This window comes from Ylistrum balloti, unplaced genomic scaffold, assembly GCF_031769215.1.
Source record: "Ylistrum balloti isolate Yb309-2 unplaced genomic scaffold, AGI_CSIRO_Ybal_v1 Utg371128, whole genome shotgun sequence".
In the NCBI taxonomy this organism is placed as follows: domain Eukaryota; kingdom Metazoa; phylum Mollusca; class Bivalvia; order Pectinida; family Pectinidae; genus Ylistrum; species Ylistrum balloti.
In genome coordinates, this window is record NW_026782619.1 from 45,016 (window position 1) to 63,000 (window position 17,985).

General features: G+C 35.0%; 1 protein-coding gene across 1 annotated transcript in view; it reads right to left on the reverse strand.

Moving 5' to 3' along the window:
* Positions 1-17,985, reverse strand: part of LOC132560889 (uncharacterized) — a 55,633-nt gene that overhangs the window by 2,088 nt on the left and 35,560 nt on the right. The window contains exons 9-12 of the mRNA XM_060225590.1: positions 16,684-16,733; positions 13,853-14,136; positions 2,474-2,624; positions 1,394-1,480 (exon numbers count right to left, since the gene is read on the reverse strand). Coding sequence (XP_060081573.1) covers positions 1,394-1,480; positions 2,474-2,624; positions 13,853-14,136; positions 16,684-16,733 — 572 coding nt within the window. The remainder of the gene's footprint in view (positions 1-1,393; positions 1,481-2,473; positions 2,625-13,852; positions 14,137-16,683; positions 16,734-17,985) is intronic.

Consider the following 17,985-nt stretch of genomic DNA (forward strand, 5'->3'; position numbering starts at 1 on the left):
AATGAAAAACAGGCTGATCTTGTCAAAGTTTTAAAATTTTGAAAGGGCTTAAGCTTAATTCTACATTCAATGTTTATATCTGACATTTGTATTATTGGATATGATTTAGGTGAATTATGAAAAGTTATCCCTAGTAAAAAAATCTGGTGTTCCGAAAGTGTACGCGTCTTCTGTTTTATCGACAACACCTGCCATGTAAACCTAGGTTTATCCAAGTATGCGGTGCCATATAAAACAACGGAAACAACAGGCAAACTAACGAGCATCAAACACGTCCAGCTTTATATCACACAAAGAAATATAATATTTATCAATAAGTCACACTTTTATTTGAATTTATGTACTCCAATTAAGTGGAAGATGATTCAAGAACCTGATTAGTAAGATCATCAATGATCGATCCCTGTAGTTCGTTGACAATAACATTTCATCATCCTTCTATGTGTTTTCAACCGTTGAAGGTATTAACGTTTGTGTAGAAACTGTCTTCAGAATGACTATATAAATAGGATTTATTATTCCAACAAGTTTTTTTTTTATCCGAGGACATTTTTTCTGCACCAAAAATATTAATGTTCAAATTTACATATCAAAAAGAGATACCAAGATCAGCATTCTTCAAAATTCTGCACGAGACCTCAAAGTATATGAATCTGATCTCTCATGGACAGTTGAGATTCTTGATAAACCAAACTTTTATCCGCATAAAAAATAAACGATTTCCTTATATTTGTGGAAGCAAACTTACAAATCGAGGTATACCTGAAACCTGAATTCTCCGGAAATATACCTTAAAAAACTGTGACTGAAAGTAACGAGACCACATATACTATAAAAATCAACATAAACCTGACTACTTCGGAAATATACCTTAAAAAACTGTGACTGAATGTAACGAGACCACATATACTATAAAAATCTACATAAACCTGACTACTTCGGAAATATACCTTAAAAAACTGTGACTGAATGTAACGAGACCACATATACTATAAAAATCTACATAAACCTGAATTCTCCGGAAATATACCTTAAAAAACTGTGACTGAATGTAACGAGACCACATATACTATAAAAATCTACATAAACCTGAATACTCCGGAAATATACCTAACAAAACTGTGACTGAATGTAACGAGACCACATACACTCTAAAAATGTCTGACATACCCCTGGTGTTTCTTTGTCTGACATACCCCTGGTGATTCCCTGACATACCCTCGGTGATTCCCTGTCTGCCATCCCCTTGGAGATTCCCTATGTCTGACACACCCGCAAGGGTTCCGAAATGTCTGATATACCCCATTCCCTCAGGATTACGTAATGTCCGACAAAACTCGAGGAATATCGTAATATATGATATATCCTGATATTTCCCTAATGTCAAACATACCCTCGGGGATTCCTCGGAACCAGTCATCTCCATATTTGACCAATCAAATTCACGGACACGTGCCTTCAACTCCTCATCTAACACGTCCTGCAAAACAAATAATTTATACTGATGTTCATTTATCCTTTCACCAATATATATATATATATATATATCACAATATATCATATTTACTACATTTTTTATATCTAATATCCTTAAAAATCAACATTTAAAATACAACAGTGAATTAATCCTTGTAAAGAATTCAACTTAGCATCTTACAAAATCTAAGCTTTCGAGACAGATGGAAGCGAATCAAAATAAATACTACACTGAGAAAATGTCTTTTCTCCAATGTTCATCATACCAGCATAATAACGAATCTTGACCAGAACTTCAATAATTTGACAGCATGGTTTCCATGGTAATTATGTTCATACTTCTTAACTCTGTAGTGCGTTTAGTATTTACACATTTTAAAAACTTTATCATTAGTGCTTTGACCTTTAACCCCTGCATGCTATCACCTTTACCTCAAGGTAATGGACGTCATCTCTTTATAGCAGTTAGATGATGTAGACAAACTGCTTTAAAATACGTAATGGATATAAAGTCTAATAAGGTAATATTTTCAGTTCCCATGGTGATAAATTACCGACTGACATTATTAAGGTTCATAAAGTTGTTCATTGTATCTAAGTACTGCCTAATATGGATTGAATATCGAATTGACTTTTACAGATAAAATTATGGTAACGGTTGACCTACAGTAAATACATCCATTTATATAGCATGATATGCTTTGTTTACTAAGGGACTTAAACATTTAATATGAATATACAAACTCCTTGACCCTTCAGTTAAAATGTCCATAGAACGAAGCGTAGATAAATAGAACTCAAAAGTCTTAACATGTACACAGTCTAAACAATTAACCCTTGTCAGGCATTCTGTAATTTATTTTCATCTTCAAAGTCTAATACCAACTAAGATTAATCCTGAACTACATGAAAGAAATGAAGATAACAAATCATAGTCATATTTCATAATATACAATTTATGTAATATATTTTTGTTAGAAATATATGTGCTACCTACCACTGGGTCATCCTTGGGTTCAAATTTCGGTTTGACCACCAAGTGGCGTTCTGACTTCCGTTTTTCTTTGGTTTTACGTTGTTTTTCCTCTTTCTGGTATGTGGGCAACTCAGGAACGGCAATATTCACCTTAATGTCTTTTTCCTCCTTACTGTAAATATATAAATAAAAAACCTTCCTCAACAACACTTTCCTCAGTTGAATCTAGGTGTACTAACCACACCAAGTTTACAGCATTCTCAGCCGCAGCATTTGTATTCAGGACTTTCTGCACACAATTGTACAAGCGGTAATATGAGTTTATGGGAAGTCATTTATAGAAACAGAATATAACTAGGGGTTCCTCAAAACATCATATGTGTGACATGGTATATCATATCTTATAAGACTGTTATAACTTCAAACAAATCTAAACAATCCTACCTCCCGCGATGGGTCAAATGAGGCCATAAATATCTAAGGTAATCTGAGAATTTTCTCTGTGTAAACCTTTAGTTGAATCATATGAAAGAAGGCCTTAATTATCCCAGGGTGCACCATGTCCTTGATATATAAATCTTTAGTTGGACACCCATGAAGGAACCCACAGAAGATGTCATAGTGTAGAACTGCTAGGTTGAGACTCTAAGGTAGAAACTCATTAGATAGAAGCTTTTTACTGATAAAATATCACTTCTAGTAAAGGACACGTATATAAGTTAAGTTCACAACCCTTTTCTGCTAACATCAAAACCCAGAATAAAACCAGGTGTTTTCCATGTAAATATGATATAAAGCTTGCATGGTTATTGGCAGATTATCATCAAAGACCATGGAGTGACAAGACATCCCCTAGTGTTAGCCAACCCCTATAGTAGTCGATATAAACATCCCAATCTATCATTATTGATTCTATATTGTCGATATATCCATTGACAGAAAAATGACAGCAAAGGCTGGTATCTCTAAATTATATCTTGTAGCGTTAGTGATAAGCTTATATGTCAGTTAAAATTTAGGCTGTAGTTTTCTTGTTTGTTAATGTCAAAACGCTTTTGTAATAAATATACTCTATACATATGTATTGATTCATCACAAATATGTAAAAATTTGACATATTTTTGCTTTCATTTAAGGTCAGTTTGACAGTTAGTTCGCCTTTTTAAAGTCCGAAAATAATATGTCTCCCCTCCAAACCAACAACACTTTGTGACACAGAATAAAAACTTACAATTTCCAGTTGCACTAGATGTTGTGTTGACACCAACCAAGTATGTTCGCCATGTTGGAACCCTACATACTACACAGACCTTCGTTACTACTCAGGATAACACCCAAATATGATATACAGGAGTTGTTATGATTTCTATTTAGTGAGTGACCACATTATGGTCGCATTTGATCACTGACCTATATAGATCAGCTACACCCCCTCCAGTCTGTGTCAATAGTACTTACACGTTCCAATACATAACCACCTGTAATACTATTTATGGCAATACTTTGACCAAATAGGTGCTATGGTATAGAGTAATCAATACTTATTTAATCCTCAATTCAAACTTTATAACTGACTTTTACCGCCTATTGTATTGACACTGTGCTGTCCATGAAAATTTGAAGTTAAAAATAAACACATTAGCTTAAGGTTGTATGTATCCGTTCCCATGTGTTTAATCTACTATATGTAGAGTTCAAACCAGAAAACGGAAAATTATTTACAAAATACCTTAAAATGCCATCAAAATTGATATAACATAATACTTGATTACTGTTGGTATATTGTCACTAATACTAATCAGCATTTTAACAAATAGCAAAGAACCAATGCTCAAAAGGTTTTTGTCAGCCAAAATGAAATTGGGTAACTGGGGAAATATATCCATTAGAACAGTGTTTCTAAATCGACTACAAAATACCACATACATAATTTTGTGTACACCGAAGTACGCAAATACTAGTAGGAAATACTAACTCCTAGTTATATGTACCACTGTGTAGGGAATACAACTCCTGAATGCTTTTCACCAGTGTGTAGTAAACACAGCGTGTAGGAAATACTACTCCCTAGTGATGTGTTTTAGTGTGTAGGAAACACTACCACTTATTTGTGTTACAGTGTGTAGAATATGATATCCAAAAGTTCTATGTACTACTGTGTAAGGAATACAACCATTAATGCTTTAAGGAAAGGAAACACTACACTCTAGTTATGTGTTACATCGTGTAGGAAACACTACCACTTATTTGTGTTTGAGTGTGTAGCAAGTGATATCCACTAGTTCTATGTACCAGTGTTTAGGACATACGATCATATAATGATTTTTACAAGTGTGTAGGAACCATTACACTCTAGTAAGAGTGTTATGTCATTCCAATATCTAGCCCACAAATTCCACAGCGTTTTTTTAACCCCCAGGAAATTCGATAAACCTATATCAGGCTTAAAATAGTGCACCATGCTACAGTACAATACATGCAAGATAATCGATTGCTTTTGCCTGGATGTTGGTACAAGTAGAATGACTACAAGTGTAATTGGCTGTGTCTCCTTGTCGTGGGCTTTTGATCAATGAATATCACACTTCAGCCTCCTGGGCCACGTCCATACCTGTGGTACTACTGTACACAGGTAAGATAGAGGGTTCCATAACAAGGAAAACAACACGGGAAACCCTTGTACAACAAGTGTGATATGTAACCATGTATTACACTAAACTATAGTTAACCTTTACTCATCCCCAGCAGCTCAGAGTGAAGTAAATCCCAAACATCTGTTACTTCACGATTACTTCTCTTCACCATTCAAATCTCACAACAAAGTCACTTTAACATTCCCATGAACTCATATCGAATTAACTAACTCTTCCCTCTCAATTCAAATATTTTACATTCACTTTCCATATTGCTATCACAGCGAACTAAATTTCATGCCTTATTTTTCAGCAAAACTCTCTTCTTCATGTCAATGGGCCATTTTAATTAACTCACTCAACTAAGTAAACAAATAAACTCATTTTCTCATTTCCTTCAGTTCACAATAGACTGACTTTCTTGTCCCCTACAGCTGACTGTACCCACTCATCTTTCATTTCCTTTCTTTCATTTTAAACAGATGTACAAGTTAAACCCTTTACTCACCCACCGCAGAAGTATCATTAATTTGCCGATTCGGGTAAAAATGAAGTATATCAGTTATAAGAAACTTGTCTATAGATACCGCCAATACACACTAACTTCATTTGCTCATTAGAGAAATAGACCAACCCGGATCAGTCACAAAATGGATGGTATCCCAGACATTCATCTTTGGGGCTTTCCCAGGCTTCACTTTCCTAATTCACTCTAAACAAAACTCCAATCCCCTATAATCCTTTATAGATATAACTACGATTCAACGTAAAAATCCATTGTACTTGGATTTTGTGATAAGATAAGGACCCATTGCTTATAAACTCGTCAGAGTATATCTTAGTCTGTCATTGAGGTGTTGCATATTAACACGGGCAAATTACCTCTCCTGAAAGGTAATGTGATAAGCCCACGTCACGGCTGTTTTCCCTATTAGCAATTATATAGCAGTTACTATGCATTTTATCGGGATTGCAGTGACAGTTGCCTTGTGCTATTGACCCTGTCAGAGCTAAGGTAAACATGTCCTTCCCTTTCTCTGATCAATAACTCGACACACCAAGAAACATGGAAATCTCATTTTAGATGTCTAGCAATGTGTGTGGGTAATGGGAGATCTTAAAGACACGAGAGACAGAGCAGATATTGAGCTCCAATGTAAATAAAGCTTTTTTGAGTTAGATTTATATTAAACATAATATCTTCTAGTTTTGCGATAAGTATTATACAGATTGAAAGCACTGAAAAAAAATCATTAATCATTTTGCAATATTTCATTACGACAAGATAAATATCAAAAGAAATTCAAAATTATTTAGGTGTAACTTACAAACTTCAATAGTCTTTTTTAATTACAATTATTTTTGTAAACTGAAATAGACAAAAAAAGGTTGAAAATGTTTTCCAGATTTCTCGTTTACTGCGTATTAGGCGATAATGTAATGCGTGATGGTTGGTGAAAAATGATTCACTTGAATGACGAATTATTACAGGATAAAATATCTCTACTACTGATAATCAATTAATATATCATACAGTTTCACTGTAAAATTCAACTTATTTAATGCACATCATTAATGTCCCTTTATATATTTATGTAAGGGAATAGGATCAGTTTAGAAAAATATTAATCATTGTTAAATTACTTATCGGACATAGAATAAAAGGACTGGTGACTGATTGACCAATAGTAACACTAAAAGTTATTGGAGCTTAAACATTCACAACAGGTGATTACAACTGAAAATACATCATTACAGAACGGCCAATACCATAATACAGGCATATTATGGTATGTATACATTTATCATTATCTATGCAAATAGCAGCATATCAGCACACTCACGTCAATAAAATATGTTAGCACAATTCATTTGTTCTAGTCTGAATAATATGATCCAGTAAGATATTTACAACCAATATTTCATCTCCATAGTGAGGCAATGAAACGATAAATGATTTAAAATAAAACCTTTCAGCACCACATTTAGTTTTAAATTTCACCCTGCCATAATTTAGTAACTTAATATTTATTCTTTATGATTTTTCATGATTTAATATTGTAAATGATTGTTACCTTAAATTAAGGTATTCTGTTCCATTCTGTAATCAAAAAGTAAACCAATCCTCAACTATTCTACACCGCTGTGGCCTGGTACAACACTTATCACCTGGTGAATTACTTAAAATCACAGTCCCTACTTCAGGTATACGATCATGCAGTTATGCAATAATACAGGTACACAATCGTACAGGTATACCCATCAAATAGTGCCGCAACAGGTACAGTGCTAATGTAAACCACATACTTTGACTTACCTCCACAAATTTAAGTTCCACAAACCAGAGGTGGATTCAGTAATTGCGAAAGAAGATACTATTCAGTCACTCGTAAGTTTACATCTTTGCATTGATAGTTATTTTGGTTAGTTTGGGGCTGTTTTTTGGTTTTATAACATAACTCTTAAGTAGGTAGAAAGCTACATTTATTTATATTCCTAATATCTACCTCTAGTGGGTGGGACGCTACATTGACGTATATCCCTAACACCTCGCTCTAGTGGGTAGGAATCTACATTTATGTATATTCCTAACACCTAGCTTTGGAGGGTATGAACCTACATTTATGTATATTCATAACATCTAGCTCTAGTGGGTAGGAATCTACATGTATGTATATTCCTAACACCTAGCTCTGGCGGGTAGGAACCTACATGTATGTATATTCCTAACACCTAGCTCTGGAGGGTAGGAACCTACATGTATGTATATTCCCAACACCTGGCTCTAGAGGGAAGGAAACATGCATCTTCCTTACGCCTAACTCTAGAGGATGGGAAGCTACATTTATCTAAGTTCCTCACACTTTACTCCAGAGGATGGGAAGCTACATCTATCTTGATGATGCTGTGTCGTTCTCCAAAATGTTCTGACTATTTCAAAATGAGACAATGTTTTAAAGTTAAACAATCGGTCCTATCGAGGATTTGTTAACCATATTAGTTGTTATTTTTGAGAATAGAATGAACTATTAACACACCAATCATATTTAGATTAATACATCATACATATATGTATCTTTTAAATCTCATAACACACTTGTTTATACATATCTTACACATTTTTCGGTAATGAAGCGGCATACCTACCTTTAATTACCTCCTGTATCCTGTTAATGAATTTCCTATTAAATCCGTGTCTTATCCTATTGAATCACTGATAGTTCGTGAACATTTTAAGCATCACTCAGTATCACATTATATCACTCAGTATCACATGATATCTCTCAAGCTCTCAATATCACATAATATTACTCAGTATCACATGATATCACTCAAGCTCTCAATATCACATAATATCATTCAAAATCACATGATATCACTCAAGTACTCAATATCACTTGATATCACTCAATCACTCAATATCAAATGATATCACCCAGTATCACAGGATTTCACTCAATATCACATGATTTCACTCAAAATCACATGATTTCACACAATGTCACATGATTTCACTCAAAATCACATGATATCACCCAATGTCACATGATTTCACTGAATATCACATGATATTACTCAAAAACAATAAATGATCCTCAGTAATTCGTAAAAAAGTAATATCAAACATAACGGTGTCATGACCATAGAATGCTCCCAGATTGACGGAGGATTCATGCAGTGGATGTTATCATATTTTTCAGTAATTTATAACGTAAAAATTATTCAAGCCAAAGAGTCTTCCTGAAACAAGACATGAAAACTGTGACTCCCTGCTATTGATTAATGTAACATTTTTAAGATTAGAATTGTTAATACAATGAGGTATTATCACTTTTAATATAACGGTTTGTCAAACTTCCAATAAAAAACAATACCTGATTGAAAAATTAAGAAAACACTACTCGAGAGAATGAAATATTAATCTGTGCTTGAACCAAAAGCTCGCCAATATATGATACAACTTAAAAGTTATAACAGGAATGATTTAACAAAAATCTCGCGGAATGTTGTTCAGCGAACACCATTTATATTTCAGATATTACAAATGTATGCAGTATATGTATGTTCCAGAAAGCCAATCTATAGTTTCCAAATTACAGTACCTGTGTGAGTATTAATCCAGGAACCGCCGAAGGAGAACTTGGATTTACAATCCAATAGGTAGATATTGCCCTCCTCCCAGACAACACGAAAACTAGTCACATTAAGCAATGTCACCGTAACACTACTACACCCAACACATGGTCACGATTCAAAGTTTGAACAATTCTCACCTGTCAAGTTATATTGAGAGGGTTCTCGTTAAAATCTACCACGGGTCTGTTTGTCTTTAGTCGTAGACGAGAGACACAAGATGACTTAGTTGCAACGTGCGTGAACGGTATATGGTGTATGCCTTAGTAACATGGTTTATTATACCATACAAAACTGCGTGTGATCTCTACAAACATTTGTCAATAGAACCTACCTGTACTTACATATTTCATATAACCTTCACTATCCACTAATTCGTCAGAAGACCTTAAATACCTAATCTGATAAGTTATGTCTTTGTTTTATTTGTAGTTTCGGTGATTATCTTATACAATGATAATTGGTTTAAACATTTGTTTTCAGACAAAACGATGTTCTTTTCTTATGGCCTGTTTTTGCAGAAACGAAATAAAAAGGAAGGTTGGAAATTGGAGCTTGGCCAAGGTTCGTCAATAAAAGCCTTTAGAAAAACTTTAAAGAGTATGAAATGAGATCTTGGTGATATATATATATACATATATCGACAGTGTATATAAAATATTCCGTGGTAGAATGGTGAAAAGGGTACCTGCCCCACAGGTAAATAATGGGAGATATTTGATACGACAGGACAAGATATATTTGTATTAACACCACCTAGAGAGTTAAGTGTTAAAAGAGTTGATTGATCCGTGTCTTTCTATCTTCACTGACTGAGCCAGCCCAGGGATTATGATAATTTCAAATGTAATCATGCTTGACCCGAAAACATATTGAAATTACTAACAAAAGCGACCATATTTATTGGTAGATCGAGAGGCAGTGTATTCAACATATTCTTATTTATTTGCCAATCTTAACAAATGTATTCAAATGATATGTTCTTATTTGTTAATCTACAGGAAGAATTAATTCAATGTTTTGTTGACACTGGATATTATCGAAGTGTAAATGTGTAACACGCCATATACACAGGTGTTCCTCAGATCTACTACAGAGGCGACAGATACACATATGTGATGAAGAAAATCCTTCCATTCAAATTTAAATTATAGATATTGAATATAGGTTCACCTCATTTTTACATTTATTTTTTATATTCTCGACAGCTGAATTTATTTAACATTTTAAAATCTTCGTTAAAACTTGTTTATTTCTGTTATTCCGTTTTCAAACATTCATTTACAAAAACATACCTGTATAACACCAGAGTTTAATTTTTCTCTGAGACATAATGCCAACCTGATATATAAATTATTGATGGCACTACCAAGGTATCATCCGTATCATTTTTACAGATAACATCTGAACAATTTAGATACACTATAAACGGATACGTATAAAACATACAATCCAGACCACTATCTATATCTAGCTGTCTCCAGAACAATTGATACAAAGCCATCCTCTGAACCAAACATATCCAACTCCCCTTGTATCCTTAGCTTATTGTCTCCTCATGTATATAAGACTTGAAGTTTACCATCACACAATGGAAGTTTATGGGTATTAGAGTATTGATGAGATGTAGTCTTTGTTGTTTGTTATGAATATTTGATTCATCATTTTATGTTATGTTGATGAAAACTAAGCCAGTGCGGAAAGTATTTCTTACCCTTGAGTACTGTTAATGTCCTTATCACAGGTCACAATCATCTCCCCTGTATTAGGCTACTATTATTTCTTACCCTTGAGTACTGTTAATGTCCTTATCACTGGGCACTATTATCTCCCCTATATCAGGCTACTATTATTTCTTATCCTTGAGTACTGTTAATCCCCTTATCACTGGGCACAATCATCTCCCCTATATCAGGCTACTATTATTTCTTATCCTTGAGTACTGTTAATCCTCTTATCACTGGGCACAACCATCTCCCCTATATCAGGCTACTATTATTTCTTACCCTTGAGTACTGTTAATCCTCTTATCACTGGGCACAATCATCTCCCCTATATCAGGCTACTATTATTTCTTATCCTTGAGTACTGTTAATCCTCTTATCACTGGGCACAACCATCTCCCCTATATCAGGCTACTATTATTTCTTATCCTTGAGTACTGTTAATCCCCTTATCACTGGGCACAACCATCTCCCCTATATCAGGCTACTATTATTTCTTATCCTTGAGTACTGTTAATCCCCTTATCACTGGGCACAACCATCTCCCCTATATCAGGCTACTATTATTTCTTATCCTTGGGCATTGTTAATCCCCTTATCACTGGGCACTATTACCTCCCCTATATCAGGCTACTATTATTTCTTATCCTTGGGCACTGTTAATCCTCTTATCACTGGGCAATATCATCTCACCTATATCAGGATACTGTCATTTCCTATCCTTGGGCACTGTTAATCCCCTTATTACTGGGCACTATTATCTCCCCTATATCAGGCCACTATCATTTCTTATCCTTGGGCACTGTTAATCCCCTTATCACAGGGTACTGTCATCTCCCCTATATCAGGCCACTGCTATTTCCTATCCTTGAATCAAATCAACCATTTGAACAGAGTGCTATGTGAACACTCTATAAATAAAACAAATAATGAATTAGCCCGTTAAAGCTATATATACATCCTGCACTTGGAAACCGTTCGAGTGTCAGTACGTATAATACACAATCAGTATATTAAATGTTGACGAAAATACGACAATTCTACTTACTTGTCTTCATCCAATATATAGCAAATTCCAGGAACTTTATAGACGTAATCAATTTTAGTCGTAAAGCTGTCGCTTTCAGTAGACACAGCTATCAGGCATGTAGGTACAGAACATCAATGGTAACATCAATTATTTATTTGTTCTCTTACAATATCCGCTTAAATGTCAGTGTCAGCTTTCATCAGCCAGCCAAATACACCGTTTGTTTGAAATCTAAATGTTTAATTACTGCTAGTTTTAACCATTGATTTGTTTTGTTTCTGTACATAGTTACTATAGGGTGGTATCAACTAAACCCGCAGCCAATAAATGAAAGAGCACAGATATACGGTAGTAAAGGCTCTACATTCAGCATTGCCGTCCGTCAATAAAAAGCCTTCTACAGTTAAACAGACAACCTGATATAAAAGAGCCATGCATTTAACATTGCTGTCCGTCAATAAAAAAGCCTTCTACAATTAAAGGAATAGACATTCTGATATAAAATAAACCATACATTTAAGCATTGCTGTCCGTCAATGATAATGCCTTCAACATTTCTAGGAACAGACAACCTCATACAAAAAGGGCTTTCTACAGTTAAGGGAACAGACAACCTCCAACAAAAAATGCCTTCAATCTTCTGGGAAAAGACAATTTCATACAAAAAAAGGCCTTCTGCAGTTCTGAGAACAGGCAACATCATACAAAAAATGCCTTCTACAGTTCTGAGAACAGGCAACATCATACAAAAAAGGCCTTCTACAGTTCTGAGAACAGGCAACATCATACAAAAAGGCCTACAGTTAAGGGAATAGACAAGCTCATATAAAAAAGGCCTTCTACAGTTAAGGGAACAGACAACCTCATATAAAAGAATAATTTTTTAAAAACATTTGCAGACCAGCAATGAAACGGCCTTCAATAACTAAGGGAATTGACAGCCTCATACAAAAGTGATGTACTTTATATTTGCAGTCCATCAATTAATAATGTCTTCATTAGAAAGAAAACTTCAAAAAGAATAATTTTTTAAAAACATTTCCACATTCAACAGTTATGAGAAGTGGACAGCCTCATACAAAAGTGATGTACTTTATATTTGCAGTCCATCAATTAATAATGTCTTCATTAGAAAGAAAACTTCAAAAAGAATATCTCCACATTCAACAGTTATGAGAAGTGGCAACTCTCATATACTATTATTTGATACCTTTAACTTCCATCCAGAGGAGGCGTGGGCGCAGGAAGGAAATAAAATGTTTTTATGTGTGATATATAATATCAACACTTTTCTTCGTTAGGTAGAGATGGAGGGGTAGACCATTTCCCATTAGAAACATAATGTTCCCGAAGAGGGACAGGAGGGGAAGAGTGAGGGAGACAAAGTCACGTTTCCCAATGTAATGAGAGACAGTTAGACACAATTCTTGTCTTTATATCCGAGAACAGGATTGTTTCTCGTTGCAATGTATTATATATACTGTTTGTACCTATCTTATTGAGGAGGAATAGTAGAAGGAAAGTTTCACTTTGTAATTCGTATCTATCTTCCCGATTAGAGGGCAGAGATGATGAAGGATTGGTGTGCTTATCATAATAAAGTGAGATATAAAAATATACCAGGAAACATTCCTAACTTTCTTCCTGGGGAGGAGGAGGAGGAGGAGGGAGGAGGAGGAGAAGGAGGGGTAAGATACATAATAGTCTTACCTTTCGCCCTGGGGAAGGGCAGGAGAGGTGGTATCTTTACTGTTTTGGTGTGTTATAAAAGAAATATAATATTCGTACCTTTCTTCCTAAGGAGGAGGAGGGAGGGAGGGAAGAGGACGAGGAGGAGAGGAAGAGGAGAAAGAGGGGTTAAGATGTGTAATATTCTTACCTTTCTTCCTGAGGAGGGGCAGGAGGTGGTGTCTCCTGTTTAGGAGCTTCCTCTTCTTTCTTCTCCATTTCTGCCTCTTTTGGTTTTCTCGTCTTGGCAATTTGAACTTTTGTCTTTTTGTGACAGGATCTAGGTCTTTTTGTGGCAGGCTTCTCTTCCACGGGTGCCTTTGGTGTTAGGATTTCCGGGGTCGGGGGAGGTTGGGCCGGAGGACCGGCAGTGCCATCAAGGTCTGTATCGGTACTCTGTAAGAATAGGGTAGTAGCAGGTGTGTCGGATTCCCTCTGAAAATTAACAACATTTTAATTAGATGGTACTTACCTCTGTTAATTCTGAGATCTATAAGAATGTTTTAGTTTCAGTGATTAACATTTTCCAGGTCTGTTAATTTGATTATGTTCGATTTGATTGAACTGTGTTTCAATATTTTTTTCGATCTGTATTATTTTGTTTTCGACTGACAGGAGCGGTTTAGAGGCCCAACATTCCTGTAATAAAATGTTAGTTTCATGCTGGGGAGGGGGAGGGGCCATATTTTTTCAACGCAGCTTCACAGATTTATAAGTAGGCATAGTAATTATATGAAAACTTTCAAAGTACTGGTATCATTAGAAAAAGAACTACAAGAATGAAATGACAGTGAAGACCACAGCCTTCAGGTGAGTGTCCTAGGGAGTAAGTTAAAGCAATGATTATATACGTCTTGGAGCCCATCTTCAGGAAGGAGTATCTGTCATTTAAACAATCCTTAATTGAAAATGAAATTGAAGGAAATGGTGTTTGTCATCTAGTCAGTCAGTGAATATGGAAAATATACCCTGTCTTATTCTTTTAAATGGGACAAGCATTGATCCTTCATAGACTTAGCTGATGCGACATTACCCGACATCAAACATCAATACTGAAATATCCCGTCAAACGTGTAAACACGACAACATCAAACCTACGTCAAAACACTCTACATTATGTTGTATAAGACTGGCGTTTTAACACTTACCCAAAAACTCTGTTAGGATGACAACCAAATGCACAGTTCTTAAATCGTCATGTGGTCGCTTAAATCTTGTTTACAAAAATAAGTTTGGTAAGATGGTATTGAAATGGCAACCTTTTACTGGTTCAGAACACAATGCAAATAGACCTGACAATGGCTACACACCAATTATCAATAATGTCAGGCTGCTGGAACCGGTAAATGTTTGATCAAGAATGATTAGCATTTGTTTGTGCCACAGGCTGACACAGCACCCATACAAACTAAGTGTGGGAAATTAAAAGCCAAATGCTTGTAGATAAACGTTAAAAATCGATAATTCTTGTTAATATTTCACTGCTTGGGATCAGAATAGATTACTAACATTAGGTAGCCCAGCTATCATCGTGTCTTTTACAGGCCACTATTGAAACCTTATTATTAATTTCATGCCTGACTTTTTTTCCCAGGTCGTTAATACGTCAGCATACACAAATAACTGATTACACCAGTCAGGCCAATTATATCAACTCTATAGCAATTATATTAATTGAGCTGTGCTAATTTCAAAACTCCAGAAAAACATATTATAGGTACAGAATATAAATAGGTTGTAGAGTAAGCAGTGACAATATACACCTGCGCATAACGTGCAGTGACAAAAATACCTGTATATAGAGAACGGTGACAAATAATACTTGTATACGGAAAAAAGTAACGAGTAACACCTGAATATAGAGGACAGTGACAAGTAACAACAGTGTATTGCTGAGAATGACAGCCACACCTGTGTATAGCCGAGAGTGAAAAGTGACACCTGTGTATAGAGGACAATGACGAGCAACACCTGTTTACAAAGGACAGTGACAAGCAACATATGTGTATACAGGATTGTTTAAGTAACACATGAATATAGCGGACTATGTATAGAGGACAGTCAAAATTACATCTGTGCGTAGATGACAGTGACGAGTACCGGTACCCTGTGTATAACGGACGACAGAAGTTACATCTGTGTGTAGAGCAGTGACAAATACCGGTACCCCTGTGTATAACGGACGGTAAAGTTACATCTGTGTGTAGATGACAATGACAAGTACTGGTATCCTGTGTATAACGGACGGTAAAAGTTACATCTGTGTGTAGATGACAGTGACAAGTACCGGTACTCCCGTGTATAACGGACGGTGAAAGCTACATCTGTGTACAAATGACAGAATAAACCTATTTTTGATAACAGCCTGTTTCTTTATTCCATTTATGAATGGTGTGAGCTATTTTCCCATACATTTGATGATATTTTTAACTCTGACGTACAGGCCATTGTGTTTTAGACAGCGTCGCTAATTACCTTTTAACCTGGTATATATATATATTCTGATCCAAATAAGGGTATTGGTTTATAAACATAGGTTATGGTATCCAATCACTCCCCATTATATGATAATGAATGGAATATTTGTAAGGAAATTACAAAACAAATTCCATTAGCTGTACAATAGGGACCCATGAGGCTGGTAAAGACCAATATGTGTTCGATTTAAGTTCAGTTTACAAATCAGAATAATTCGTCTGCTTTTGGTTTTAGAACCACAGAAGTGAGAAATATTAATTTGAACTCAATTTTACCATCAGAAACAAAAAATCTCATTCACCACATTATACATACAAGCAATTAAATATCTGCATTCAGAAAATACATACAGGTTATAAAAATCTCTCTCCGGGTAATACAGGGAACTCCTAGATAACAGTTCTGGTGTTATATATTAGTGGTAAAACCTATCAAATTGTCTAACTACACTGGCTCTCTGATCATGTTGTTTGTGTTACTCTTTACTTCACCTCAGATACGTACCGTATCAGCAACTGATACCGGGTTGTCAAGGAGACTGTTCAGGTCCTCACCTGTACAGGTAAAGAAACAATGAACTTAAAACTAATCTGATTATTAACGAATGTTAATTAAAAAAAACAATGCAAAATATTTTTTCAATTTGTTGATAATTTAAATCTGAATTTCATAATTGAAAATATGTCAACACCAATGACAGAATTCTTCAGTTTCTTACTCAATATTCGTTATTGTATTCAATACAGTTTAAAATCGCAATGTTTATACTTAGTTTAAAGAAAGTAAACTATATAAATATGTGTATAAATATAACAAAAATATAAAGATTTCTCTTTATTTGACATTTAGCTGATAGTTTTGCATCCAATGCAATTACAAATATGATATATCTAAATCAAAGTATGGTACAATATTGAGTATACACAATCACACAGGTAATTAGTTAGTTAGGCATTCCATAAGCAAACAGCAAGTTGATCTGGCTGATTAGTCTACCTCCTGAGTATAAAATTCTATATAAAACAAATTCTGGTTTTTGTAGCCGGAAACGTTACTTTAATATCAGTATTATCTAGTAACTGATGACGATATCAACAAAGCCAAGACAAATGAGAAGATAAATAATTTGATATTGACAGGCATAAAGAAACGTCACAAGACATACGAGAAATACATAGAATAAGTATGTATACTAGTATGTCAGTTCTCATTTAACTCCCGTCCATAAGTACTATATCACAGCGCCATAATAATCTCCGCCGAACCCCCCGAGACCCCGACCCCACCCCGCACCCCCACCCCCACCCCATGATGATCATCATCATCATCATCATGATCATCATCATCATCATCATCATCATCATCATCATCATCATCATCATCATCATCATCATCATCAAAACTCTACATAAAGTTATTTTTCATCAACAATAGTAAGCAGTGATGAAAGTTTACAACTGGAAAGAAAACATATCAAATATATATACAGTGCTTAATCAATAAATACTTCTGTATGTACACTACCAATCTAAGTTCTACTAGAGATCTAGTACAATATGTAGGAAGGTTTTATGGTATCGTCAGATCAGACAAAGGTTACCCCAAGATTATCTGTTGTCAACTTAAAGATGAAATATTGAAGTCATATTGTACAGATGTTATAGACTCCAAATAAAGATGTATAACGCTTATTTTTACTTATTGAATAAGTATTGTTGTTAAATGCTTGAATTTAATGCAGGAAATGTATGTTTCCAATAGTAACACTTTTCCTTGTTTCTTTTACAGGAATTATCCTAATTCTAC